The sequence below is a fragment of the Astatotilapia calliptera genome, chromosome 22 (genome assembly GCF_964374335.1).
Source record: "Astatotilapia calliptera chromosome 22, fAstCal68.1, whole genome shotgun sequence".
NCBI lineage: Eukaryota > Metazoa > Chordata > Actinopteri > Cichliformes > Cichlidae > Astatotilapia > Astatotilapia calliptera.
The window spans coordinates 18,120,317-18,147,934 of record NC_137442.1 but is presented as its reverse complement, the minus strand read 5'-3'; the positions used below and the strand labels follow the sequence as shown (position 1 = coordinate 18,147,934).

At 40.9% G+C, this 27,618-nt stretch overlaps 1 protein-coding gene across 2 annotated transcripts; it reads right to left on the bottom strand.

Moving 5' to 3' along the window:
- Positions 1–523: 523 nt before the first annotated feature.
- On the bottom strand, positions 524–27,618 carry fam91a1 (family with sequence similarity 91 member A1). Of its 2 annotated transcripts, none has more exons than XM_026156369.2 (24): positions 27,302–27,618; positions 26,121–26,205; positions 25,154–25,305; positions 23,714–23,771; positions 21,476–21,543; positions 21,062–21,175; positions 20,411–20,501; positions 19,895–19,957; positions 18,479–18,585; positions 18,300–18,338; positions 16,049–16,161; positions 15,608–15,717; positions 15,040–15,149; positions 14,542–14,628; positions 14,216–14,345; positions 10,553–10,701; positions 9,765–9,899; positions 7,523–7,636; positions 7,231–7,303; positions 5,594–5,740; positions 4,991–5,092; positions 4,660–4,783; positions 4,480–4,549; positions 524–2,922 (listed from the first exon to the last, which is right to left on the bottom strand). In XM_026156369.2, exons 1-24 carry the CDS (start codon positions 27,371–27,373, stop codon positions 2,737–2,739), a joined length of 2,499 nt encoding a protein of 832 aa, XP_026012154.1. In that variant the 5' UTR covers positions 27,374–27,618; the 3' UTR covers positions 524–2,736. The 2 variants fall into 2 exon arrangements, with proteins under 2 accessions (XP_026012154.1, XP_026012153.1); XM_026156368.2 differs by having other exon boundaries at positions 15,040–15,152; positions 27,302–27,617.

The window sequence follows — 27,618 nt, the reverse complement described above, 5'->3', positions numbered from 1 at the left end:
CTTATCCTCCGGTGGCATGACCCAGTTTACGCCCCCGGTGCCCCCTGGTAACACTCTGTAATTTGTGGTGCTGGGAAATTACTGGAGCAGGGAGGCCTGGGAGACACACTCAATTAGACAGGGTTCCACCTGTCCGATGGGGACACAGCCAGCCTCAGACTGACACCTTAATCTCCCCCCACCCCCCATCCCAAAATTGCAGGCTTTTCATAGCTTTTTCAAAGGCTGCACAAGCAGGTATTCAACAATGCGTTTTTCAGCTCAGTGTCCGTTAAAATCTATGAGGATAGTTGAATATGTGTATACTTGAGGCAGATGGACAGAGCATCCGGACCGCTGCGTCTTGCACACCATCTGTTCCACCTGGCTTGGAAAACATCTAATGGCCTACTATGGTGTAATGTGATTGGCCACAAGTCAGAGGCTGTGGGCGGTGGAATCAGTGATTCAAAACCTTCAAAAGTGTACAAGAAATAAAATACACCACTGCAGGATATTATAATGGAGAGGGGGGAGGAGAGAGTTTGATCTTATTACATATTTATTTATATTTTCATATACTTTTTACATATTTATCTGTAATAGTATGTAACCGGAGACGAGGCAAGATGGAGAAAAGGATAAAGGAAGGGCATGGTGAAGGAATGTCACTTTCTTCTTCTTTTTTTGTAACCAATGTAATTACAAGATCATGTTTAAATCTGTCAAATATCCACAGTCCCATTAAACAAGCTACAACAAAGAGTTCCTAAAATACCTGCTGACATATAAAACTAGCATTTTAAACACTGCGGTGGATGTATATCTAGGGGAGGAAGGGGGTAGGGGGGTGTATCTGGGACGACTGAGTAACTGCAAGTAGATAACAAACAGGCAGGACTGGGAGGAGACTCTTACTGTGAAAGGTAGGCGTGTATTAAAACACACCCGTGACGTGTACAATACTCACGCAACATACTCACAATGGTTTCTACAGTCATCATGCTTCAAAAGGTCCTTGTGACAGTTGTTTTTTCCCCTATTTTAGCATCACGTATCAGAAACTACCACAAGTGGGTCAAAAACAGAATGTAGATTCCTTTAAAAAAAAAAAAAAATGGAGAGAGAGCTCAACAAACTGGGTTTCCATTTAAACGCAATAAAAAAAAAGTACTCTATATTCTCAGAGCAACACTGAAAAAATTCACGATAGGCTTCAGACACTTTTTGGGCCATCACATCTCTGAGATGCTGGGCAAAGCATTAGCATTTCCATCCCCTGGGTCTGCAACAGCCTTCACAACAAAGTTGCCTTCTCTCTAGACTACAAACCCCCTTATTTTTTTTCAAAACATGGTGTAAACAGAATCCCCTGGAGAGTGAGCAAGGCTGGCCAAGAGTGCACCGCACAAAAGCTGATCCACAGAGAGGCAGAGAGAGATAGCTGGCAAGCGACAGTGGCAACAGCCCTGGGTCAAACACGCAGAGCTAACTGTTCCCATTCTTTTCAGTTTGGTTCAGTTTGATTCATTTTGTCAAATTCTTGATAATGGCTGGCAGGTTTTTTGATCCGACGTTGGTAATTTTTATTAGTTAGACACACTACATCGAATGCATATTAACAATTTTAAAAAAAGAAAGAAACTTGTGAGATTTAAAAAAAACAACCCCCCAAAAAAGGAAATAAAAAAAATCAGGAGATATGATCCCAGACCTGGTAGTTTTTGATTGGCTGAAAATAATAAGGCAACACCAAAATAAAAGAACAGAGAAAGGAGTAAAAAGAAAATAAATCATTATAAAGAAATAAGGTCTTTGGTGTTCTCTAATGGATTAAAAAAAAAAAAAAACGCAGTTTCTCAGATGCCTCGTATGACACTTTCCTTTTGGTGAGCTCTAAAATCACGTGCACACTACAAATGAGCCAACATTTTTAAAAAAAAAAAATAATTACATGATGTTACTTCATCCACAGGTTTGAAGAAATCCTGCACAGTGCAAATAATAAATGCCCCAAATATTGATTACAAGTAAAGAGGAAAGATTTTTTTGTGCAATAGTATCATGCATTAGATCACTTAACATGAGACAATACAGGGAGGCAGCGGGGTCTTATCAACCTGGTTAAAGTCCAAAGAATTGGTCCTAGAATATGCATATTGTCAAATGATTCCTGAAGAAGTCTGTTCAACACTTTAATGTTTATTTTATAGGTCTTTTTTTCTTTTTTTTTTTAGAACATCTATGCAATATTAACCATTTTACACTCTGCTCTCAAGGGTCACAAAACATCCATCGACTGAAGGGGTGGGGGTGGGGTGGAGTCAGTGGGAAAACAGCGCATTTGTTTCCAGTTAGATGGTCTTCCAGGTTAAATGATGTTTACCTGCATCGCTGTGATATAGTGTGATAATAGCACCACTCCAACAGATAACACTGCCTTGCTACGAATACGAGGAATCACAGAGGGGAGGGAAGGAGGACAGCAAAGAGGGTTGGTACTAGTGTCGATGATTCCTCATACAGTAGGTGAATGACAAAGTTCTGATGGGGCCAATTATCCTATGACTGGATACTGATGGACAAGAAGGCGGGGCTTACGAATAAGGGAGTTTCCTTGTGACTGGATTTAAAGATGCAGGGCTGGAACCACGAACAGGAATTTCCACAGTGAGACGTGACGCTGCGAAAAGACATTAGCCCCCTTTGTTGGGACGCTGCTTCCTCGTTCCTAAATCTGGAAGTTTTGCTGATGCTTTATGTCAGTTGGTCTTTCTGCAGGGCTGAGATGTCTAGAGGAGGAGGGGCGCGCCCGCTCCATTCCTTCAGCTGCCCGTCCTTGAAGAGGAGGTTGAGGGCGGGCAGGGGGACACCGGACTCTGGCGGGGGCTGGCTGAGAGGGTTGGACACGCCGCTGTCCAGGTCAGAGGGCTGGCTGCCATCCTGCCAACACGGGGTCAAAGGTGACAGATCAGAACACCAGGCAGCGATATGAAGGGCAGGGATATATTTTTATAGGAGGAAAAGCCAGCAGAAGGGTTCCTGTGTGATTCATGAAACAGCCCACCATTTCAACCAGTAAATACTGCTGCCACGTCCTTTCGCTTAATCATGTTACCTTCGTGCTGCAACACCCTGATTCAGCTCTGATTACTTCACTTATTTTTTCCTTTGTCTCCAATTTCTGTCTTTTCTTTCTTTCTTGCACTAAATGTTCACCCAGCTCCACTTCCTGTTTTGCATTGTAATGTTCATGTCTTTAATTGATCACTAAAATTAAATAAACACCAACTTAAAGTGGACCCATTATGCAGTTCCTTATTTTCTGTCACATATGTACTATTACGATGTTGGATGCTCCTATTACACTTGGCAAAAGCTTCAACTAATGAGGTCAGCGCATGTGTAAGTAATCGCAGAAGGCTGAAAGCCGAGCTTAGAGACTGCTTAAAACACTCTGATTGAGACCATTTTTTTCTACTTTTGTCTCTTTATGATTACAAAGAGAACAGATGCCATTAATATAGTCATCCAAGGGCAACCAATCAGAAGAAAGATGCCTTAATGAGACTAAGGGGCCATATCAAGGCCAAATAGAAATAAATAGAGATTGCTATTAAAATGTGAATGAAAATCAGCACAACAGGTCTGTTTGAAGGTTTTTCCCTAAACTAGCTGTGGGTCACAACAGTGTTCATGAAGAGTGTGAACGTGTGTTTAAAGTGGTGAATAAGAATCACTTTAAAGCACTGAGGTTAAAAGTAATAACAGTTGTTAATTATGCATAAAACTGAACCCTTCCTTAGTTGCACTGCAATCAGTCTGCATTCAGTTTCTTCTTCACTCCCTGTGCATTTGGATGCCATTTTTATATGTCATTAACTTTTATCTCTTCTTTTATCGTGTTTGTTTTGTCCTCCTCTCTAAGCTCTGTTCTTTCTCTTTTCTTTCCCCTCTGACCCTCCAACCAATCACAGAAGATGATTGCCACTCCTGGAGCTTGGTTATGCTGGAGGTCTCTTCCTGTTAAAGAGAGTACTTCCTTTCTACTGCTGCCAAGTGCTGCCCATCACCTGATTGTTTGGGGTTTAATGTTGTAGGGTCTTACCACACAATTTAAAGCAACTTGAGGAGGCTGTTCTGAATTGACGATATATAAATAAATTGAAAATGAACAATGCTTAAATAGTAACATTAATTATGCTAAAACAACATATTTATATTTTTACCACATTGTACTTTCCTGTTATTACTATGATATTTCTTTCTGTCTCATAAGGCCCACGTGGCTCGTGTCTTGACTGGACATTTGAATGGATTATCAGTCTGGGACGCTTTTTAGATACAAATTGTGGCGATCTGAATTAGTTTAAACACTTTATCAAAATAAATGGATAAATTATTGTCAACCTGACATTTGCTCTTTTCACTGGCCAAGACTTTTACTTTTGAGCAGGATTTCTTAAGCGGACACCTGAAGAAACTGCAAAGTGATTTTACCTGGAATGACTGAACGAAGCTCAACACCTTGAGTGACAGTTTTCGGCTCGAGTGGAGTAGCTCTTGAAGGCTGAAACAACAACAAATCTTTAGTCAAGCATCAACACACGTCAAAGCTCCTGTCACAGTTTTTATGTAAAAGTTAAGCTTTAGAGGATGCTGCCTGATTTTGGTTTTTACCTCTCGTTGCTGCAGAGCTTGTGTGAAGCAATCTTTCGACACACTTTGCGGTTGAGCTCAGAGCTGAAGAGGGGCATGCCAAAGCACAGTTCAAGAGGGACCCACTCGTTTTCAGATGAAAGGGCTGAGGGGGGGGAAAGAGATTGGCAAGGGAAAGATGGACACAAATTACAACATAAGACACTGACAAGAGCATTTTGGTGTTGAATTTAGCATGGAGCCTCTGTCACACTTTAGCTTTAGCTCTTAGATTCTTCCCAAACACTTTCAACTAACAAACATCTGATTAAATACTACTGGAGATATCCTAATTAAATTAACACACACTTACTGTCTGTCTTTCCTTTGCCTTCACCGTTGTTCTCCTCTGTCACAAGCTCAAAGGACTCAGTGCTGCCATTAGTGTCCAAGCCTCCACCTAGATGGGTGTCTCCTGGAAGAGAAGTGACAAAATCTAAGTCACAGTTAAGGCTTTTGAGTGTTGTTTGTGGGTAAATGGTGAGAGCTAGAATAAAGCCTATAAGACCTTCAACTGAGAAGCTTTTTTAAAATAATTTCTTGCCATTTGCGGGATTTACATTGGAAATTCATCTGTTAAAAATCAGACCTGCAGTGTTGTATCTTTCACTTGGCGCGTTAAATGAGATTTGTGATCATTTACATCAAGATTCAATCAGCTGATCTGAAGGTAAAGGCTAAAAGTGTTCGATCCGTATGCATTAGCAAAGGCAATCACAATAAAAGAAACTATTCTGCAGACAAACGGCATAATTAAACTGGACTGTGAGCGATATTTATCCAATCTGCACCATTAGTGCTATTATGGCCATCGCAGGTAAATGCACCACTGCTAGTTCAACCCGGCATGCTTTCCATCCAGCACCCTCACATGCACAGCCGTAAAAAAAAAAGTGCACGTGCGAGCTCTTGTTACCTCTGCACTCAGTGCTGTCGCTGGGCCTGCGGCGGTGCCTGTTGTTGGAGTTGAGCATGGTGATGTAGCCACACTGGTGCTCCAGATCCACATGCTCCTTCAGCTTCTGCAGTGCCTTGTGCACGCACATGTTGGAGTAGGAGAACTCTGCACAGGAGGCACACAACACACACAGTGGGATCATGTTAAACACCAAACGGGGCAAAGCTAACACTCAAAATGACACGATGCAAAGATATGGCCACAATTTATCTGCTGCATGAGGCTGTTATGGACTGTGTTTATTCATTTGGCCTGTTACATTTGTTCAGTAAGCACATTAGGAAGATGAGACTTAAATGGTACTTTTAAGCAAATGCACAAAGAGAGGGATTTTACAGGATTCAAAATCTAACAGCGTTTGATGAGTTAAAACCCTCAAAGCTGAAAACAGTGAATGTTTGAGTCAGCAGAGAAAAGATCACAGTTTGAAGGTATGCTTGTAATTTATGCACACCCTGCCAGTGAAAGTATACCAATGCTGATATATCATTAGTGTATAATACAGTATAACAGTATTATCAGTTAGCAATTTAAGGCTGTAAACCAAGGACACATTGCTACACTTTACCTAATCTCTCTGTAATGTTAGGAAGTACGAACATGCAAATAGAAAGACGTGAATCCGTTTTATTTTTATATAATAATTTAATGTTCATTGACAGCCCTTTTAAGCTACATTCAGAGTCACCTTTAAAGAGGACATCAGTAGTAGAGAGACCATCCTTTACATTTAAGAGTAGCCTTTCAGGGTTGTTCTGATATCTGATTCAGATTCCCTCTATGCATCTTACACCACAGGTTTTCTGGCTATGAGTCACCGAGTCCACCAAAAGCAAACTGAAGACTTTGTACATTTCCTCTTCCTTTGGAACACATGAACCCAAGGTCAGATTAGGAGCACGAAAAATGAGCAGATGGAAAAAGCCATATTTCACAACATCAATAAAAACTTAAAATGGCCTGATATCTGAGGTTTTTATTGTGTTAAAATCTATTTTTGAAATGTTTATATCTTATTGAAATATGCTGAATTGTAGGACGGGGTTCTATTCTGCACCATGAATAGCCATAGGAAATCAAATAAAGAGTCTGCGAGGCCTCCTAATCTCCAATCTGTGGGTTTGAGTTTTCCGTTTCTGGAGAGAACAGTAGCGTGTCAAGAATACTATTGTGAAGCAAATTCATGGTTTCATATTTTCTTATGAGAAAAACCCCTTTCTCCTGTTATTTCACTATCACCTCTCATTCTTTGACAGCCACAGCTTTCTCTGCATAGGTACACTTATGGTTCGCCGATGTTTAGCAGTGTTTTTAAAACAGTTTGATTTATTCAAAAACTTTAAATCTTTAAATCAAAAATAGAAAAGAAAATGCTTTGATTTCTGTAAAATAAGACAACACAGATTCAGCATGTGAGACAGTCGCGCCTCTGTGCAAAGTCAGTCTCCAAAGGTCCATTTTGAGCCAAGAAAATGTCATTTTTTAACATTTTGTCTGACTCAGTAAAACAGGACTCTTCATTATGGTTAAATGCAGGTTGGCTATTTGAAAGCTGCTATATCAAAACAATAGTTTATGCACAGACAGGTTCTTACCTCCCTTCAGATCCTCCTCATCAAAAGGGAATGGGATGTGCACCGTTTCTCCATGCCCATGCATACCATGACCCTGTGGATTACATGCACATGTAGTTTAAATTACAATCAGTGCACATTTATACACAAACACAGCAAGAGTTGGTAGAAAACGTACAAAAATGTCATCAGACAGCATTAAATTAATATTACGTTAAATAATCTGGTATTAAAGGCAATATTTTATCCTCTCAACTTAAATGAGGTTTAAGACAATGACATAGAAAAATCAGCCTCATCTGAGTGAGTTTACCTGGATGAGAACAGCAGAGTGTGTAAGGGCATCGTTAAGCATTGTCAGCACGTTGGATGTAGGGACCACTCCAGGGTCGTGACCCCAGGAAGTTATCAATAACCTGTCATAGACCTGAAGAGAGAGAATAGGTTCAAGGGATTCAGAAATGAATAACTTCACTCATCATCAGATCTTTCCAAAGCAGCTTTCAACAAACTGGACAAAAAATAATAATATGAAGAAAAACACATTTTATTTAACATAAAGCTTTATAAATCATAATAAATTCTAATAAATGATAGTAGATGTGTAAAAGTGGAGATAGGTTTGCAATTTTACACTTCTTTTTGCCCCAAAATAGCTTTATTGTTTATGTAAATGTAAATACAGGTTTCTACATGTAGGACAGCATCTCAGTTGAACCATCTACCAGTTTTTGTTTAATTTAGAAGATCGAAAAACAAAAAAGAATAAGAGGAAACACGATTTTCTTCTAGTTCAACTGTCATGCCATCTTGTCAACCTCCCACTAGGTCAATATTAGCCGGTTAAATTAATCAAGGTTCCACCCTGCTGCTGATTTCACATGCCAAGGATTTTGTTTGGCTCTCTCAAACTGAGAGAGAGCTTTTAGATGAAATTAAGGTGTTATTCTCATGTCTCTGGTTAATTATTTTCAGTCCATAAGTGACTTATGGACAGGAAGTTACACATTTAAAATTGTTTAAATGTGTAACTTCCTGCACTGCCATGAGAAGGCAGAGCAAACAAACAACCAACTCAGTTCCTCCACCCTTCGCTCTTCAGTGACAATCTCAAGCTGGCCCAGTCTCTCCTTTGATCAACAGACTCACACACAGGGCTCAACACCAAACGGCACTTCAGACTTTGCAGTCTGTGTCACTTCATCAGCTTCTCTTTTCATTACGGAGGAATTTTGCCCGACTCTTCTTTACAACGTTGTTTCAGTTCATTGAGATTTATGGATATTTATTTATGCACAGCTCTTTTAAGGTCCTAAATTTCAATCAGCTTGAGGTCTGGACTTTGACTGGGTCATTGCAGCACATTGGTTATTTCCTTTTTCAGTCATTTTGTTGTAGATTTCCTGCTGCGCTTTGGAACATTGTCCTGTTACATGACCCAATTTCAGCCAAGCTTTAGCTGTCAGACAGATAGTCTCGCATCTGACTCTGGAATAGTTTGCTACAGAGGAGTTTAAATACTGTACTCTCCCCGAAGGGCTGTGGCACTGGAGGATTCAGGTTAACGCACTCCAGAATGCTTCAGACCAGCAAGCTGCCAAAACTTCAGCTTTTATGAATACACTCACACTTGCTGATGATCAGTTAATCAAGTGCATTTGATTAGAAGCACCTGGCTACAACTTACACTCTTATCACCTGTGAAAACAGTAAGAGTGTACTCAGTTTTTAACAGGACTGTGAGATCGTTTTAAGGCAAAAATCCCTTAAAAAGTTTTCTTATTTACCCCCGCAAGCCTCTACTCCATATGTTATCCCAGCGTGAGATAACCTGGTTCTCCTATGGAAACTCTCTGTCCTTCCACAGTCAATTTGAAATTCCCAAAAAATCAAAAATTGCTTTCACATGATTCTTACTACATGTTAAGTGTTAGCCCTGCAACAGACTGTCAACCTGCTGGCTGGCTGGCTGGCTGGATGGATGAAGCTGCAGCATTTCTACTTTCTTACCTTTCCTAGTTAGCATTTGCCTTAAAACTAGGTCATTAGTGTTACAATGACCCATTAAAAATATTTTGCATGTTTTCTGAACCTATTGAAACACCAACAAAGTAAGAGACATGTAGATAAAAGGTGCAAAAATACATGCATGCAAGCTATGGTCTAATAGGTCCATTTGCATGACATTACACATCTTCCCCTGAGAATCTACTGTATCAAGTCATCATTAGGTCCTTGTCTCACAATCCCAGAGCTATTAAAACAAATCCCACAACCAGTAGGAAGCCTTTGAAGAGAAAAATGCAGGTTTACAGTGAGATATGACCAAGGTCCACGAGAGCCTTTGTTTAGAAAAGAGCTAGCCAGCGCTCTGATTACCCGTCCTTCCGACTCACTGAAGGTCAAAGATTTGAGAGGGTAGGTTTTAAAAGATGAGTGAAAATGTGACTCAGCCAACTGCTGGTCCAACACAGTACTGCTGTTTTTTAATCTGACTAGACCGTGTCTCTACGCCTCTGACTTACACAGCTGATTAATCATTAGTTTGGACAAACCTGGAAAATGTCCGGCAGCTTGCGGAGCCTGGAGCCTTTGGAGAGCAGCAAAGACGGCGGGCCTTGGCCAGTCACATGATACAGGTACAGCTTGAACCAGATGGAGCTCACCTCAGGGATGGCTGGGCCAATGTGCTACAAGGAGAAACAAAAACACACACGCACTCATACATAAGTTTACAGAAGCAGAACTAACGCATGCACACTGGGCAGTTTTCCCATCTCATTCCTTGTATAAACTCACACTTCACATCAACCTAAAAAAATAACACAGGTGCATGACAATAATTGCGTCCGTGTTGTTCTTCTGTCTGAGGGGAAACTGAAGCTGCTATTAGAGACATGAGAAGAAAACAAAGACAAGAATTTGGTAAATTCCACTTCACTGAGTCGCAGCAGTGTTAGAATAAGCAGCAGCGTGAACGGCACAACAAGAGTTTAACTTCTTTCCCTCTGTCTCTCTGAGCTCAGCTAGAAAGCTGGAGTGTGGCCAGGCAGAGGAATTACTGGTGAGCCTCGCCTCCTTTCCTTCCCTTTTCTCTATGTGTAGCCTTGTTGTTGGGGCAACTGCAGGCTGAGCACTCGGAGCACACACACAATCACAAATCAATCCCGAGCGCATGAGTGTGTACACTACAAGAGAAGGCAAACACAACCAAACGGACAAACTCATTAACTGTCAGCTAGAACACAAACACACACACACATAAACGCACTCGACATGTACCCAAACATCCCAGCATGCCAAATAGCAGCCCTTCTGCTCTCCTTCCTTCCAGGCATCATACCTGAGGGGTGCAGCTGCTGATGGGTCTGATCTCGTTGCTGAGCGGTGCCATCGAGACCAGCAGCTTGTAGTTCTTGTTGAGGACGCGGCTGCAGGTGGCCTGGTCTAGACCCAGCAGGCTCTCACAGCGCAACATGTCCAAGGGGAAACCTAGTGAGAGGAAAAACATGAGAAAATCCTGACTTACTTCCTAAACAGGCTAATGCAAATGTTTATGCGCATTAAATTTGTAGTGTTGTCTCAGGATAGAGAGACTTAACGCCACAGCAAAAAATTTGCACTCCACCGGACTGTTATGATGAACTGGGAGCTTTGTTCCAACCATGCTCTGTCATCATGCACTGTGGGTAGTGACTAAAATAATGGGATTACAGATATAAATGAGCAAAATAAGAGTTGGCCTTGTAGGGTAGCTGGGCTCAGCTGTATAGATAGGGTGATGAGCTTGGAAAGCATGGAACAGAGGCCATCTGATTAGGATGCCTCCTGACTGTTCTTCTTTGGAGATTTTCCAGGTGCATCCAGCTGGGCTGAGATCTGGAGTTTTTCAGAACTTCCTCGAGGGATTATATCTCTCATCTGGCCCAGGAATACCTTAGAAACCATAGGCTGAAGGATCTTTTTAGCTAATCTTCAGTGAAAAAACTGGTAATCATGTGTCCTAAAATGTTAACTATTCCTTTGAAAAAAAAAAAAAAAGGGGCTTGAATAGTTATTTCTAAGTGTGGATGCTTTAGGCAATAATGTGATGATTGAACAGAGCAAAGTTTTTTTTCTTGCTTAAGTTTTCAAAGGATATTTTTGGCATCCTTGGATTTAAAATCCTTGTATCTTGCAGTGGAACCTATTGAATCTAAGAGATGTCTATGATATTAAAGGGTGAAAGATAGGAGGGCTGGTTTAGCTGACTAGGTGAGCAGACGATCCATGTGCCATAAGACCAATGCACAAGCCCAGGTTTGCATCCGTCCAAACACCATTTACTGCCGTGCCTTCCCCTTGGTCTTTATCCAAGCTTTACTGCATTCTCTCTACTGTCTGATCAAAAAAAAAGGCTAGAAATCCCCCAAAATAGATTTTAAAAAGGGGTGAAAGATAAATAATTTCAAAGATACATAAAGTGACTTATATTTAATTAACAAAACAGGGATTAATAATCTACAAGATTTGCAAATGTTCGTTCTGACAGTATCAATTGTTTCTGAGTGTTTTGTTGTAAAAAGTGATTTACCGCCATAATAACTCATCATTAACTACACCTGTAACATGGAAAATGGCACGCACACTTCAACTTTCTATTCTCTTCATTCTAATACAGTTATGAATGGCTGGTCCAATAATTAAAAAAAAAAAAAAATCTCCTCTGACTTTACCAAATGTGTTTTTTTTCTTTGCTTGACAAATTTCCTTCACTTCCCAAATTAACAATGATCATTAGACTCTTTGGGGGATTAGTTTAGCTTCAGCCAGCAGGCTCTTACTGCTCTCACTCCTCAGCTGAGCAGCAGCAGCATGAGGAGCACACAAAGATAAGACAATCAGAAAGGAGGCACACGGCCAAACCAAACAAACAGCATCTGGTGGCGCAATGGAAGCTACGCAGAAACTCAGAGGCTTGCTTTGTCGATGCTGGAGGACATACTCTCTTCTGCTCCCTCTAGAGACACAAGCTGAACAATAAAGGTTTACTCTGTGTACATAGTATGCCGTTGTCTTCAGTATTTTCTGTGAGCATATTTAAGAGACAGCAGTGAGGGCCAAAAGAGACAATAGTGAGAGATGCCAGCCAAAAGCAGCACAACCAGCACAACCAGCAAAAAAGTAATCATGTATTGATTTCCTGAGATCACAGAACAAGTTGCTGAATGGAAGACATTTACCATTTTCTATAACTGCAGTCAGAGCAGCTCAGAGTACTTTCTTAGGTAACAGAGTCAGGATAAAAACATGAACTCCTGATCAGCTGAAAACAGACCACCAGAACCACTGATGCACTTCAAAGTTACACTGTGTCACATTAAAAGGGAGCTTATTACTTCAAGCTCAGTGCTTTTGTTTTTAGACCCTATTATGACAGCGTAACTTTAATATTTGATATTAAAAATAATCATTGTTTATTTTATAACCGACTTCGGTGCAGCTCAGCTCATTTTATCTGAAAAAAGCTGCTTAGCTCTTCTTCCTGTAAACCATCTTTGTGGCTGACACTTGTAAACAGAAGGTTTGAGAGGATTAGCCAATTACAGCCAGAGCTGTGAGACCTGATCCCTGAGATGACCACATTAGGGCCATCTCGCCCTTCTATCCCATTATTATGATTTAAGAGTAAAGAAAAAAACAAAAGCTGTGTGAAACCAAATATTTAAAGCAGGCTGAATCCTGAGATTCTGGCTCACAATGATAATGAGCATCCACCACTATAATTATAACAGTAATTATATGGATGTAACTGTAGCTGTAGATAAGGTCATCTAATAATCAGAGTTTTGGTGTTTCAGTTCATGCATGCCAAAAGCAAAGATACTGAACAGGTTTCTCTCCATGATACTGAAACAACAAAATCAATATATTACAGTAGGGCTGGGCCATATCATACTGCTCACGGTAATACCGGTGTAATGTTGGGCAATGAGGAGAGCGAAAGTGGATCGTTGAATGAAACGGATGGACCAGAACTGGTTTGTACAAATGCTGCAACTTCAGTGGTGTGGAACTGGTTTGGCTTTCGTCCGTCAGATACACAACAAAGCACTATTTTTGGTAGAGCATGCTAGCGGGCCGTCGTTACTACCGTGTTTTTTGGAAAATACGGCACACTTAAAATCAATCCTTTGATTTTTCTGAAAATCGGCAGTGCCCCTTATAATCCCGTGTGCCTTATGTATGAATTGTGGTTGTGTTTACTGACCTCGAAACGACTTTATGTGGTACACGGCGCTCGAAAATCTGTCAAATGTTTCAGTACGACTTTGCTAAGCTACGAAGCCGCATCGCTTGATGGATTGTTGGAGCTTTACAGCTATCGTAGGCAGGAGTCTCGCGGAGTGATACGTACTGTGCTTCAACATAATATTACCGTATTGTGTGTGTATAACCTCTTTTTAAGTTTTGTGGATATCATACATGGTTATGCTGAGGATATGTCGGCCAATTTCCACTGGAAATGCCTTTTGGTTAAACTGTCAGCGAGGAGTCAGTTAATTTTTTATATAACTTTAATGCACTTAAAAAACAGCGGCTTGTTTAAGTGAAAATACATTGATGGGGTTTTTTGCACTAATAAAGTTGAGGAGTTGTAAAGTAAAGCGTCAATTATATCGTCAGTTATATCGTTATCGCAAATTTTCAAATGTATATCGTGATAAATATTTTTGGTCATATCGCCCTGCTCTATATTATAGATAGTAACTCATTTAGCTCACAATCAACCACAGTTCATAGGTAATTGTCCTTAAAATAACAAAAGTGACCTTGCCTTTGAGCACACTTCTGGATGAAGACCCATTGGATGATCACTGTATACAATTTTTACTAAAATCTGACCAACACTGTAAGAAGGGTAGCCAGTCTTGTAAACTGGGGATGGACGGGTGACTGGTAACAGACCCCGTGCCCTCGTCAAAGTGCTCATTTGAAAATAAAGGCGGTGTAACTGCATAATTACCTATGTTTGGAATATCAGGTCCCTGGTCCTGAGTGAGTTCTTTGTTGTAGCGCAAGAAGAGAATGGTGTTTTTCAGGGTCAGAGCGTGGTCAAAGTAACGCTGAGCCTCGCCCTCTGCTGTGCTCTCCACCTGAGAGAAACAGAAACGAGTGGAGAAGTTCCAACTCAGAGTTTGTGTGACTGTATTCAGATGTCTGCATGTAGTGTTTGATGTCTGTACATACATGTGTATTTGTTGCACCTAGTTAGCATCCTCTCAATTTAAGCTAAGCTTTTGATGAGAGATTTTCTGGAAACAAGAAAGAAATTCTGATTTCTGGTCTCACCTTCTCCAGCTCAGCCAGGAAGCTGTCGAGAGTCTCATCCGACAGTTTGCCCACTTCAAACATGGTCACAGCATGACTCTTCAGGTTCTGATAGCATGACAACAGAAAACAATTAGATCAACAGTAAACATCCAATTTTTTACAAGATAAGTTTTGTTTTTTGTGTTTTTATATGATTAACAGCAGTGATAATGATACAAACATAGTTTGAGGTACCTAATTGCTCCAGATTTTGCTACTCAGAAATTTAGACACAGAGATTTTACTTTTCCAAAATAAAAAAAAAAGTACACTCATATTATAGTTCAGACTGAGGCAAACATCCCTCTGCACCATTCAGCGAGCAGCAGAACTCACATGCATGAGCAACACTGCATTGATGAATATTTTCCCTCTGAGAGATCACAGCACAGCCACTATCTTTATCTTATGCTTGTTACCCCACCCTACCCCACTTTCACTGACGCGAAGCCTTCACGTCCACACTCTTTCACTTACCGGCGATAAGTTGCCCATCATCAGGAAGGCTGTAAGGGTCGAGTCAAAAAGGAAGGCGATCCTCTTGGTGGGTGCAGCTGGGATGCTCAGGCTGCTAACGCTACCTGTGTCTGCTACAGAGACATAAAAATATGCTGTACCACTCATGCATACTGCAGCAAGTCTAACAGCACAGCTACATGCGAGTTATTCTTTTAAAACTAGTGTTTTTATGATTAACTGCATTTAGAAGACGAAAACTAAAGCCTCTCTCTATCAAACAGGCCTGATTTACATGGAGATGTGATTGATCAACAGTCACTTATATGACAATATCCACTAACGCAAATTTAACAGTGCCACCTTAACATGTAAAACAAAGTTAAACTCAGTTTAAATATGAGAATGTTTTAGAGAAACACCTATTAATGTGAGAATGAGTTTCAGAAACATGACTGAGCTTTCTTAGGGATTAATTAACACTGCTGCTTCAAACTCAAATCATAAAGTGCTCCATGTGCGCACATCAGCATTTGCATACATTGCAGAATATGCCTGTGTGTGTGTGCATGTGTGTGTGTATACAGACCTTGGTCTTCCAGGCTAGTGGTGTCTGTATCTGTGGCTGAGGAGCCTCCTTCCATTACAGGACTGCCCTGCTCCCAGGACAGCAGCATCTTCTGGGGGTCCATAGTGCTCCTACAACAGTACATAACAGTACACAGTACATAAAGGACACTGTCACCACATCACACACTGTCACCACATCACACACTGTCACCACACCCTAGTAGTTCATCATGTCCTAAAGCTGGGGAAATTAAAACTCATTAAACATTGATGGCATGGAATTTTTATAAGAATAACGTTGGTGTGTGGCGGTTTCTGGAGTCTCAAACGCTCGAAGCTTCCATTAAAATGTTGGTTTTTTGTGTGCTCAACTGTGTAAATGTAAAAATGTATTTCAACAAATTGCACTACACTGAGGTTTCAGATGGTGTTTCGCTGACTGACCGATGACAACACATACTTGAGCCTGTTAACAGATGGGGCGTTCTTCCAGGTGGGGTGGAGCTGGTCTGAGCTGAACACCTGACCTTTCTTCACGGCGAAGCCGAGGCGACAGTACATGGACACTGCGTTCTGATAAAACACAGGAGAAGCACACGCAAATGATGCTTGATCCCACAAATAACATATCTGAAACCATATGTACACTTATCAGCCACTTTATTAGGTACACCTGTTTAACTGCTCCCAGTCACATGGCAGACACGTAACGCATGTATGGAAAAACGTTTCCTGGTTTAATGAGCCTCGATTTCTGCTGTGACATTCAGATGGTAGGGTGAGAATTTGGTGTAAACAACATGAAAGCATGGATCCATCCTGCTTTATAAGGGTTCAGGCTGGTGGCGATGATGTAATTGTGTAGGGGAGACTTTGTGGCTTACTTTGGATGCTTTAGACCCACTAAGCCTTATTTAAACACCACACATCTGATTATTGCTGCTAACCATGCAAAACCCTTTACTGCCATTAAGGCTGTTCTGAAAGCAAAAGAAGTCCAACCAAGTGCTGGGAAAGTGTATCTAAAGAAGTGGTTGTTGAGTGTGATAGTGATACAACAGAGAGATGCAATAATAAGGTAAGGAAAGAAGAAAAGTGGGTTACAGATTTTGCTCTAAAATGTCTTGAGACCGTCACCAGAAAATTTGGTATTTTTATCTCTCTCTTCTGGGAAACATTTCTTCCCGCATTGTGCGATGGTGCAATCTCTGATGACAACATCGCCCTTAGCTTTACCGCTGACATTTTTCTGACTAAATTTTCTTTTCTAGTACAGAAATCCACCCTGCAGTAGTAAGAGTAACTCAAAACTACGCTGTCTAGGTTCAGGCAGTTATATCCATACAAATTACAAACTTTTAAAGAGTTTATTAGCAAGATATTTTAATTCAGACCTCATTTAACATTTTAATCTAAATATCAACAGTAAATTAAAAATCCTGAAAAAAACAAATGTATTGTCAAAAAAAGTCAACCGTTTCAGTGCAAAGATGGACAAATGTCATACAAACGTGTAGCCCAAGAAAACCAACCCCCTCAGTTTGAATGGCTTTAAGAGGATTTGAAATTACATTGTCAAATTATACTGTAAACAGAGATACCTTGTGAGAGTCTCAAAGTGACTAAAAGCAATCTGAATAGTCTTTTGGATGATGCTCTTAGGGAGAAAAGAAAGCAATTACTGGCTGCTGACTCAACTGGTCTCAAAAACTGGAGAAAAAAGAAAGGTAGTACAGCTGTACTGTACAGCTGTCTGGCCTTTTCATTATTTCCTCCACTTCTACAGTCATCAACTCGCCATGCTGTTAAGTCTTTTACTCAGACATGAGCACAGTGAGCTTGATTGCTTTTCACACCTTTACACCCGAGAGGTGCAGGCTGAGGTCAACTAGTCATCCTCTTATCATATCAAAAGAGGCCCTGGGAGGAAGTTTCTTTCAAATGACTTAGGCCATGAAGTGGTTATTGCACAGGAGGAAAGTTCAAACTCAAGTCAGGATGGGAAAAGTTTCTGCACAATGGAGACCTCTCAGACATCTCAATCATCTCAGAAGCTACAGGCCTTCTGCTGGAGACTCGCTTTAAATCGCTGCCTTCAACCACTTCTCCTAAGTGCTGCTTTTCAGTTGCACCAATGAGATGGGACCAAGTGATGATGGAGTGCATCTGGAGCAGCAATTCAACAGGAATGATGCCGCTCAGCCCCTCTGGTGGAGTCATGGGTCATGATGGATCTAATCGTGGTACTCAGATACACGTCTGCGTGAGGGTTTATCCAAACCGAAACGGCCAAATTGTGCTGAAATGTCTCCTCACTTGGCTACATATTATCAAAAGCTTTTCCCCCCCTCAGAGTTAGTCTCTGAAATTCCAAGACAACAAAGATCCGATGTGATAGCTGCTTATCAGACAAAATGCCACAACGTCACATCCTTGAAAAGCAAATTCCTATTCCTATGCAGCAAAACATATTTTTCAAAACAAGCTGCTCCCTTTCTTTCATTTAATCTAAACGCTGCTCTGCCATGTGTCTTTGCAGACAAAGAGAAGCAAGAAGTACGTTTAACAAATCTCTTCTAAAGCAACAGTGGAAGCGCAGAAAATCACTTCTGCATTTTTCTGTGAAAATTTTGAAAGACATATTTCTCAGATCTACCATTTCCCTTCTGAAAAACTGCACTTCAGTTACAGTAGGATGAACAGATGCCTACCTTCACTAAGTCCAAGTCGATCTCCAACACATTTGCCAGCTGGGAAGCACAGAGGGAGGCAGGATCAGGAGACACAAAAAAAGTGTTTGGTTGAAATGTTGATCGATAAACAAACACACACACTCTCTTACTATGATTGCAGCAGCCAGAGGATAATGAAACACATTTCTAAAGCCTACCTCTGCTACGTTTGTTTGCTCATCGATGGACACAAAGATTTTGTACAGAAGTGTTTCAAAGTAATCACCCTGGACCCGGTTCATGACAAACCCTTCCAGTGGGGGCACTGAAAGACACAAACAGTAACCAACAACTGTTCAGCAACTCTTCAAACACAGAACTGTTTCCGTTCCCTTCTTTTTAAATACACTACAGTACTGTGCAAACATGTGGACTGACCTCTTCATTTCCCACATTGATCCCACACTGCTTCAACAATGTTGAGATCCGAGCTCTGGGGAGGCCAATCCATGCCTGATTGTGTTTCCCAATGTGTGTTTTTCTATGCAGCTATGAATTTACTTGACTGACAGTGTGTTTGGGGTCACTGTCATACTGAAAAATGAAGCTTTTGTCAATCAGATGTTTTCTAGATGGAATTGCGTGGTGGATCAAAATCTGATTTATAATTCCATCAATTTACCACGACAGAGCCTCCACCGTGTTTTAAGCCCTCGCTGATTTGAGCATCACAGACCTGTTGCCACTGATTTTCAGTCCAGTTCTTGTGTAATTTGGCAAACCTCAGCCTTTCCTCCTATTTGACAGCTATCCTTCCACTGAGACCATTTCTGATGAGGCTTCAGTGAGCAGTAGATTTATCAACTGAAATGCCAACTATCAGGTCCTGTGTCAGGTCTTTGCTGGATTTTTGCTATTTCTTAAAGACATGGCTTGAAGATATTGTTCGTCTCATGCTGGGATATGCCAGGTTTTCAGCTAATAGTTGTTTGGGAATCATCTTGTTGGTGCAAAAACACTATTATGTCTGTCAAACTGTGTCATGTTTGACATTTTTCATTTTTCGACTATAGAAATGGGAACAAAAGAAGTGTTTTTGAGACAGGCTGACAGTAGCAAAATAACAAAAGATACAATTTAAAATTAGCTCTTCGCTCAGCAGCCTGGTACGTGTAGACACATATTTCAGTAAGATGCTTTTTTTGTGCTTGAATGATTCACAGATCAGGTGTTAAGTGGCTTAACAAACAAATGCATTCTGCTGAAAATGGTCAGTTACAAGGACTGGAGTAAAAATAAGTGAAAAAGCTGCCAATGTCCAAAAGAAAAACTTTTGCCAGAGAGCCTCGAGAATTGTTTCTTAAAAATCACTTGAAAAATTATAAGAAAATCTGGTTTCTTTAAGAAAAACATAAAGAAACTCAGGTTAGCTTGAAACGTTTGCACACTACTGTGTCTGTAATACTCTTATAACACGTGATTTCAGATCAGTGCAAATTCATTCCCATAATACTTTTTTAGCTTTTAGCATTTCATTTATGTTCAATATTTCAACAACAAACTTTCTTAGCCAAAAAAAATAGAATAGGGATGTTTAAACACACACACACACATACACACGCACACACACGTACCTGAGATGCAGCTGTCATCAGATATGGGAACATCTAAGTAGATGAATCCCCGGTTGTACAAGCCTACAGCAGAGAAAAAACAGTATAAAATACTCTCTTTGTATATTTGCTGTTGCTATTTCCATGTGGAAACTAATATTATGACAGAACCTGTGCAGTTACTGCTTCATCAGAGTAGAATAATAGTATGCTGGAAAAACCTCAACCCAATAAAAATCTCATCAGAATATCTACACATATTCAGATTGCAAAGCGTCTCAGTGCATTTTATTCTATTTGTTGCCACTCAGTTACCAGCACTCCTGTGTAGAGGTTCATCACACTCAAACTGATCTCTAATTAACATCTAAGTTGCAAGAACACAACCTTCATCCCTGTGTTTCACCTCCGAAAATCAGTCCAACACACTGAGGTAAGACTGAATCTGTTCTTACTATAAACAACTAACAAGATTTAAATATTTGCCACCTAATTTATGGTTGAGCACGAGCAAATAGAACTGAGTATTTTGCTCACTTAAGACCACGTTGTACTCCATGGATCCTGCCAGCTGAGGACCAGAATCTATCATCTTATCAATGGCTTTCTTCTCAGCGGGAGAACAGATCTGCAAGTTGATCCAGTAAACAGATGACATTAGCACACACCTGTACCACAGAAATATGCTTCAAAAAAGGGTTTTAAAAAAAAGGACCCATGATAATCCAACTTTATATTATGTGTTGCTTTCTGTTTCTTTATTTTTCTTGTGGAAAAAAAGAATTGTTAGAAGAATTTGCTCATTTATGTTTTAGGTTGAAAACAAAAACATTACACCAGTAATTCTTCACCGTCTTCACTACACTCATTTCATGTTGTTCCTTCTTCTCTTCATGTGTATGTTATCCTTCCTATGGCACATAAACATCTAAACAGACAGAATTACGCTAAACTTCCAACATGAGGATCCAAGCTTTCTCATCCTCCCTACCTATGTTCACCCAGGTTTCTTTGGCCTGTCTGTACCTTAAACCACATCGCTGTATGTATTCTGTACGGCTGTAAAGAGCTTGAGACAAATATGTGATTTTTGACACTGAGCTTTCTATAAAAAAAAATGACAGGGTCTTATTGTACATTATTTAACTGAAACAAATCAAGAAGAAAAGAGTCAAATTTCTGTCGCACCCTTATGTCGTCCTCGGTGATGTAGCCTGTCTGTGCCACCCACCACGGCTCAACGGAGATCTCGACTGGTTTGGCCGGCAGTAGGTCCCGTGCTGTTTTCCTGCGGAAAAATTTCTAAAGGTGGAGACAAAGATTATTAAAGAGGGCTCAGCAATTAGCAGGTGAAGTGAGAAAAGTTAAAGATATTAATATTCTAACTACAAAGATGGACAAACTAATGGACAAGCAATCAAAGTAAATAAAGGAGAATTTACTTTAATTCAAGTTGCTAGTCCGTACTGACTTTACTAACCATCTATGGTACACTGTTGGGCCCCAGATTGCAAAGTATACCTGGCTTCGTTCAGCTTAAACAGACTAAAAAGAGCACAGGTGTAATAAAACAGATTAAAATACATATTAATGACATCTTACTTTGGAGGACCTGCACTGGTTCATCAGGTCGATGTACTGGTTTCTCCCAATGCCAAGTAGCCTTAGACCTGTGGGATGGTTGGAAACATGAGCCAGTCAACTTATCACAGGTGTATAAAATCAAGTCTGCCTTTACCAAAAATTATGAAGGAATGAGTTTCCCAAAAGAGTTCACTAAATTTAAATGTGGTACTTTTATTATTGGATTTGCAACAAGTCACTTTCTGAAATTTATTCCCCCCTAAATGTTCAACAGTCAGTTATAAGTGGTATTATTGCAACGTGGACGTTTTTAGGAACAAGAGTGCAGAGGCACATGGTGCATAAAAGTCACCAACGCTCTCCTGAATCAGTAACTGCAGTTTTAAACCTCCTCTGACATTAAAATCAGCACAATAACCGTGCACCAGGAGCTTCCTGGCATGGATCTCCATGGCTGAGCAGCTCCTGTCAGTGTAATGTGTAGGAGGCTCAGTACTTTTGTCCAGTCTAACCTGGCTGCAATGATCCTGCAATATTCAGTCTGGCTTCTTGTAATTACAGACGTAAGACCTAAGACGTTCGTCAAGAAGGAAAGTTTGAGAATCAGTTCCTTTTTAGTGTTTTTCCAACTTCTTTCAATAAAAGTTATTTCAGTAAAAAACCCTCATGAGGTTTGTTCAAAGTTTGTGCAAGTCCAAACAAATCCCAAACAAGTCCCACACACCTTCTCCAATACAATTGCCTGACACACACACACACAAACACACACACAGGCACACACACACACACACACACACAATCCATCCCCCAACCGGCAGACAGAGATAACAAGAGTAAGCGTGTGCATGCATATTTATTTCTAATCAAACGAACACATTTTTTCTGAATCTGAGGAAATTCTGGGCCATGTAGCAAAAAGTTTCATGTTACACTAAAATATTCAAATTTGTCTAAAACTCCCACCTCGTCCCCTCCCCTGTGCTGCGCTGGGTTGCAGGGGGGCAGAGTAAAACGTGCTGGGACAGGTGCCAACGCAAACAGGAACGAGTAAGATCGCAGAATCCTACACTTGCACCCTGCTGCTACACTGAGACACAGACACAACACACAAACATCCACCCACGTAAAACTCTCTCTCACACACTCTCACTGCCTCTCCATCCTCCCACTTCTGCATGACACACTTCCAGACTTCCTCCAGAGAGATTAGTGGAGTGAGGCCCCTCCGAGTACGGCTACGATCGCCTGCTGGCGGCCTTCTGCTTCCACGGCATGAAGGTCCTGCACTGCCAGGACTCAGCCACTCACTAGTCAACACCAAAGCCCATTTCAGCTGACAACTAAAAATCAAAGATCACAACCAGTGCCCGTGACTTTTAACTAATTTTAATCAGGCTCCACAGTCATTTCCCAGAAACGCGGGTCCTCAGAAATGAGGCCATTTTTTAGGGGGAAAAGCAATTTTCATTATAATTAAATGGCATTTACACCAGCCAATTAAAACCCATGGCAATGCTCTGGTTTGGTTATGGAAACACAAAGCAATTATTTAGGTTTGTTATTGAATTTAATAAGCGGGTTACAAAAGCATTCCTGTAATAAAATAACAAAACCACAGCAGGGTTTGGGCTTTGAGAGAACTAACAGCAGTTTTACTAAGAAGCCTTAAACCTCCAATATTCAAGAACCAAAAAACACTAAAACCACTTAGAAAAATGACTCGAGAAAACTGTACAGAGACAAACAACATGTGCTACTCATGCCTAAAAGCCAGGGTGCCAATCTTCATCTTTATCATCAGCTTTTCAAAAGCCAGATTTTCTGAGAAACATTTTTGACACGTTGCTTTAATTTATCTTTCAAATCTGATGTGTTACACAAGCTGTCTCCCCTAAATAGAGAAAAAGAAGTAGAAATTAAGTAAAATAAACTGCCAATTATTTCTCTTGATTAACTGCTTGGTGTGAAAAATGACAGAAAATAAAAATGTATTCAGTTTTTAATTAATAAAAATGGGGGGGGATCAGGACATGCTGAAATGCCGAAACAAATGAATGTTTGCCAGAAGAAATTACTTAGGGCTCCTGACTCTTGTTCTCACACCTAATCTTCCTAAACTCTGGATCCTTTAATAACCATTCAATAACAAAAATAAACAATCAGCAAGAAAAAAAATTAAACAAGAACTGGGAAAGTTGGGGAGCCAGAGACAGTCAAGCCATTTTATAAGCGTAGAAGAGAAGAAAAATAACTCACAGTCAGCTGCAGTGAAGTTGGGCAAAGAGTCGTAACTCTTCTCACTGTTCATAATATCCTGGAGGTGGAAAGAAAAAAAGAGGAGAAAGGAGAAAAAAGAAGAATTAAACTAATTTTGTTCTCCCCTTTCTATGTCCCCTGTCTCTGATTAATAACAGGATTAGCAGATCTGAGCAGCCGTGCTAATTTCGACTCCAAGTTTTCATTAAGTGCTTAAGACGGATTATCAGAATATGACATAGCCTTTGGCAATTTAGTGGTCACAATTAAAGCTCAGTCAAGTTTGGTTTAGCGTGCAGCAGAAAGTGGGTGAAACCCCTCTCAGTGAGCTGAAAAATAAATGCTGTTCCTTTATGTGTATTTATAGGTTAGGTAAAAGAACATTAGCCACATCTGTCCTATGAAATGGGAAGTACACTAAATGTGGAACAATCGAATGTGACAGTTGGTATCTGCACACAGAGTTGTGGTAATGGAAATACATCTGAGAGCAGGCTGTATAAAGGAATTACACCAACTATGTAGTCAGCCACAAAATTGAAGTAATTCAATTACAAATGCATTATTTTCCATCTCCAGTCCCGTGAACACAAGAGCTCAGTCTTTGCAATCTAAATGAAAATGCCAAAAGTCAAGGAGAACCCTTCTCCCTGACAGACCGGTTCTCTCTGCTTTATCAGTGAGTTTGAGCTGTCGTGCAGGCAAAGCTCAGACTGACTGCAGAGCAAACAGCAAAGATTTTTCCCGGGTGTGTTTGCCCTGGGATCAATCCTGTGCATGGCCCTGAGCTGGTAGATGAGGCTTTACTAGACGCTGACTGACACCTAGTGCCTGACTGATGACAGATCTGGGGAACATAGGAAACATAGCATATTCCTCCCTAAAGCTACACAATGTCTTATGACGTCCTTAATCTTACCTTTTAGGTTAAAAATGAACCAACACACAATCATTCTAACCAATGACAATACACCCATTTATCCTTTATGCAGGGTGACCATAATAATCCAGCACATCTACTCAGGTGTACCAAACAATGCCGTATACTCGTACTATTCATGCAACAAAAGCACACTGAACTAAACAGCTGGGAGCTGTGAAAAGCTCAGATCCCTCTACTTGTATTGGTCTTTTGGAGTCCTTGTTTTGTCCCTGCAGTTCCTGCATTCATTCCCAGGGATGCCAAAAACTGAAGACATTGTTCATTTTAAATGAACAGAGACTGCATGTTTCCAGTCAATTAGAAAACCTTTGCCGTTGAACAATAAGTATGTCTGCTCTGTTCCTCTGGGTTTACCTGCCCCATCGTTCTAAAACCAACGGGAACTGACAGAACGACAGATGTTCAGGTATACGAGAGGCTGTTCACAGAGATTATGATAATGGGAGCAAAGTTAATGCTCTGGTATTGCACTCTTCAACGCAGCATGAGTTGCTTACCTCCATGATTCCTATGTAATACGAGAACGGGGTGACTCGTAGCCCTTTGACCATGATGTCAGACAGGTGGTAGGGGTACAGCATCAGGTGGTCCCGGCTGTACTTCAGAAGCTCCTCATAATATTTGCGCTCATCCTTCCTCACGTGGCGCACTGCTCAGAAAACAAACAGCAGTCAGAGTGTACATACAGAAACGATCTCTCTACATCAACATCACATCTAAAGTGATTCGATGTAATACATAATGCACTTTATTATACAGGTACATACACATGTTTAGCCACTGTATGATTATTAACAGTACAAGTATTTTCAGTTGTATATTACCTTTTCGGGTCAAATATGAAGGATAATCCTATGATCAACACCAAAAGCAGAACAAAACATGGACAGAGCTAATAAGACATCACCCACAGGTGAGTGGAGTCCCATTTTTAACCCGTGTGCTTCCTGTTTTTGCTGTAACTTTTTTGAAACCTGACATAATGAGTGAAAGTTAGTTCTAAATGGGAACCAGAGGACACAGCATTCTCACTCGCTAACTGACAAGCAGGATCCAATAGCCGTGTCCTGGTTTATCCTCCTAATTATCACCATAATTTACAAAATAAACTTTGTGTTTTGCTGAATTTGCTTTGAAAGCAGAGAGTGGGATTACAGTTCCATCAGAGAAGTGTTTACTGAGGTCACAGAGCCATGAACCTTAGTGCTGTTTTCCCATAGACTTTTATAAAATCAGAAGTCTTACTGCAATGATAAAATAGCACTGGGGTATGTTTCTCTGCAAGGTGATATGGTGAGAAAGTTTTTGCCCATCATCAAGCACTCTCTGGTGGGGTTATATTTATCCTGCTACAAACCACTGTCTGTCTATTAATCTAACACTCAAACATCATGTAGCTCACCCTGTATGTTTACCCCTGCTGTGTGTGTGTGTGTGTGTGTGTGGGGGGATAATATTGCTCACCTAGGTTATTGCGGAATCGCAGCTGGTTGCGGATGCTGTACAGGAGCACTTGCTTCTCATACTCGCGCTGAGAGTTCCCCAAACTCTGCAGAGAAAGGAAAATGCCCAGGTCAACCACATTAATGTGTCAGGGGATGAAACCAAACAGGGCCTCTTTTAAACCTCCTGTTCTCCAGCTGTCTGTGAAATATTTTTCCATACTGGAATATTTCCTGCTATTAGATGTGATGTCATATGTGTTGAGAAACGTGTGAAACCATATTAACTGCAAAGATGCAATGAGGGATTTGAATTTGACACAGGCTAAGAGGTAGGTAATAAAGCAAGAAGCATCGTCTTGTGCTTGATTTTGGTAGCACATACCTACAGCATACTTCTAGTTACTTACAAGGCCAATACACCAGTTGGTATTGGACCAATAATGACCTTAAGCAGATCAGATATCAGCAATGACCTGTCTGATCCTCAATGGACAGTTTATGTGTCATGATGTAATCCACAGGTTTTAGAGCCACAGTAGCCCCTGGATTCATGATAACTCACACAAAAAATGAGAAGAGATATTTTAAATTAAAGGAAAATTAACAATGGAATTGGGGCATAAGCTTAATATTGTGTCTAAAGCTGTTTTGAGCGAGAGAAAACTTGTTATATTGTGCACATCAGGCCAGATGTGTACACCAGGGGCCTCTGGAGTCTCACTGTTTCTGATGAGTAATCCAACTTTTCAGAGGGTGTATGAGGATGCAGCAGCTCAAACTGCTCATCCACCCACCTCCTCTTCACCGAGACATGTTGGCGTAGTGGCACAAGAAGAGAAGGGGGGATCGTGCATTTGACTAACTGTAACAGCACATTTCAATAGCATTAAATGCACCAGGCACAAATACGTAAAAGCCGTATCTGCAGGTGACATACACGCTCTAAAATCATGTGGTGCCCCCACCCCCACCCAATCAAACAAACTGTCATGTGATGCCAGTGTGGCTTCAGTAGCTGGAGTGTAATGATGGTCAGTTATGGCTCCGGCTGGATGGTGAAGCCCTGCAGAGGACGGGGAGCGAGCAGTGCGACACTGACAGCTGCCAGTATGACAGAGAGCAGCCCCGGTGACATTGACAGGTTCCCCTTGCGGTGTCCCCCCTCTCTCCGTGCCCACAGGAAACGTTAAAAGTCGGTACCTGTTTGACGTTAGCTGGGAGCTTGTTCCACGGGTAATTCTGCCTGATGTGAAATTCCACGTCCGTGTTCATCGCTAGCTAGCTAGCTGGCTACAAGTAGAATTCCTCGAGATGATCGGAAACGGGCTCTCGGGAAAGTCCACGGTGACCTCGCCCCCCCCGGACACCCAGCAACCGAGCGAAGGGACCCCCGGTTTGAGGAGAATTTTTTTCTCCAGCGGTTATTTTCCTTCACAATAAACCGTAACTTCCTTGTTGTATTTTCGAAAGAGCCGTTCGTCACGCTCGTGGCTACTTTCGTCACTTCCTGTTGAGGA

Excerpts from the sequence above, each read along its gene's own strand:
- fam91a1 (XM_026156368.2), bottom strand. The coding sequence starts at position 27,373 with ATGAACACGGACGTGGAATTTCACATCAGGCAGAATTACCCGTGGAAC. Across the intron at positions 20,502-21,061 it reads TCACCGAGGACGACATAAGG|ATCTGTTCTCCCGCTGAGAA; the intron begins GTGCGACAGAAA and ends ATCAACTTGCAG. Across the intron at positions 19,958-20,410 it reads GGAGTACAACGTGGTCTTAA|GCTTGTACAACCGGGGATTC; the intron begins GTGAGCAAAATA and ends TCTCTGCTGTAG.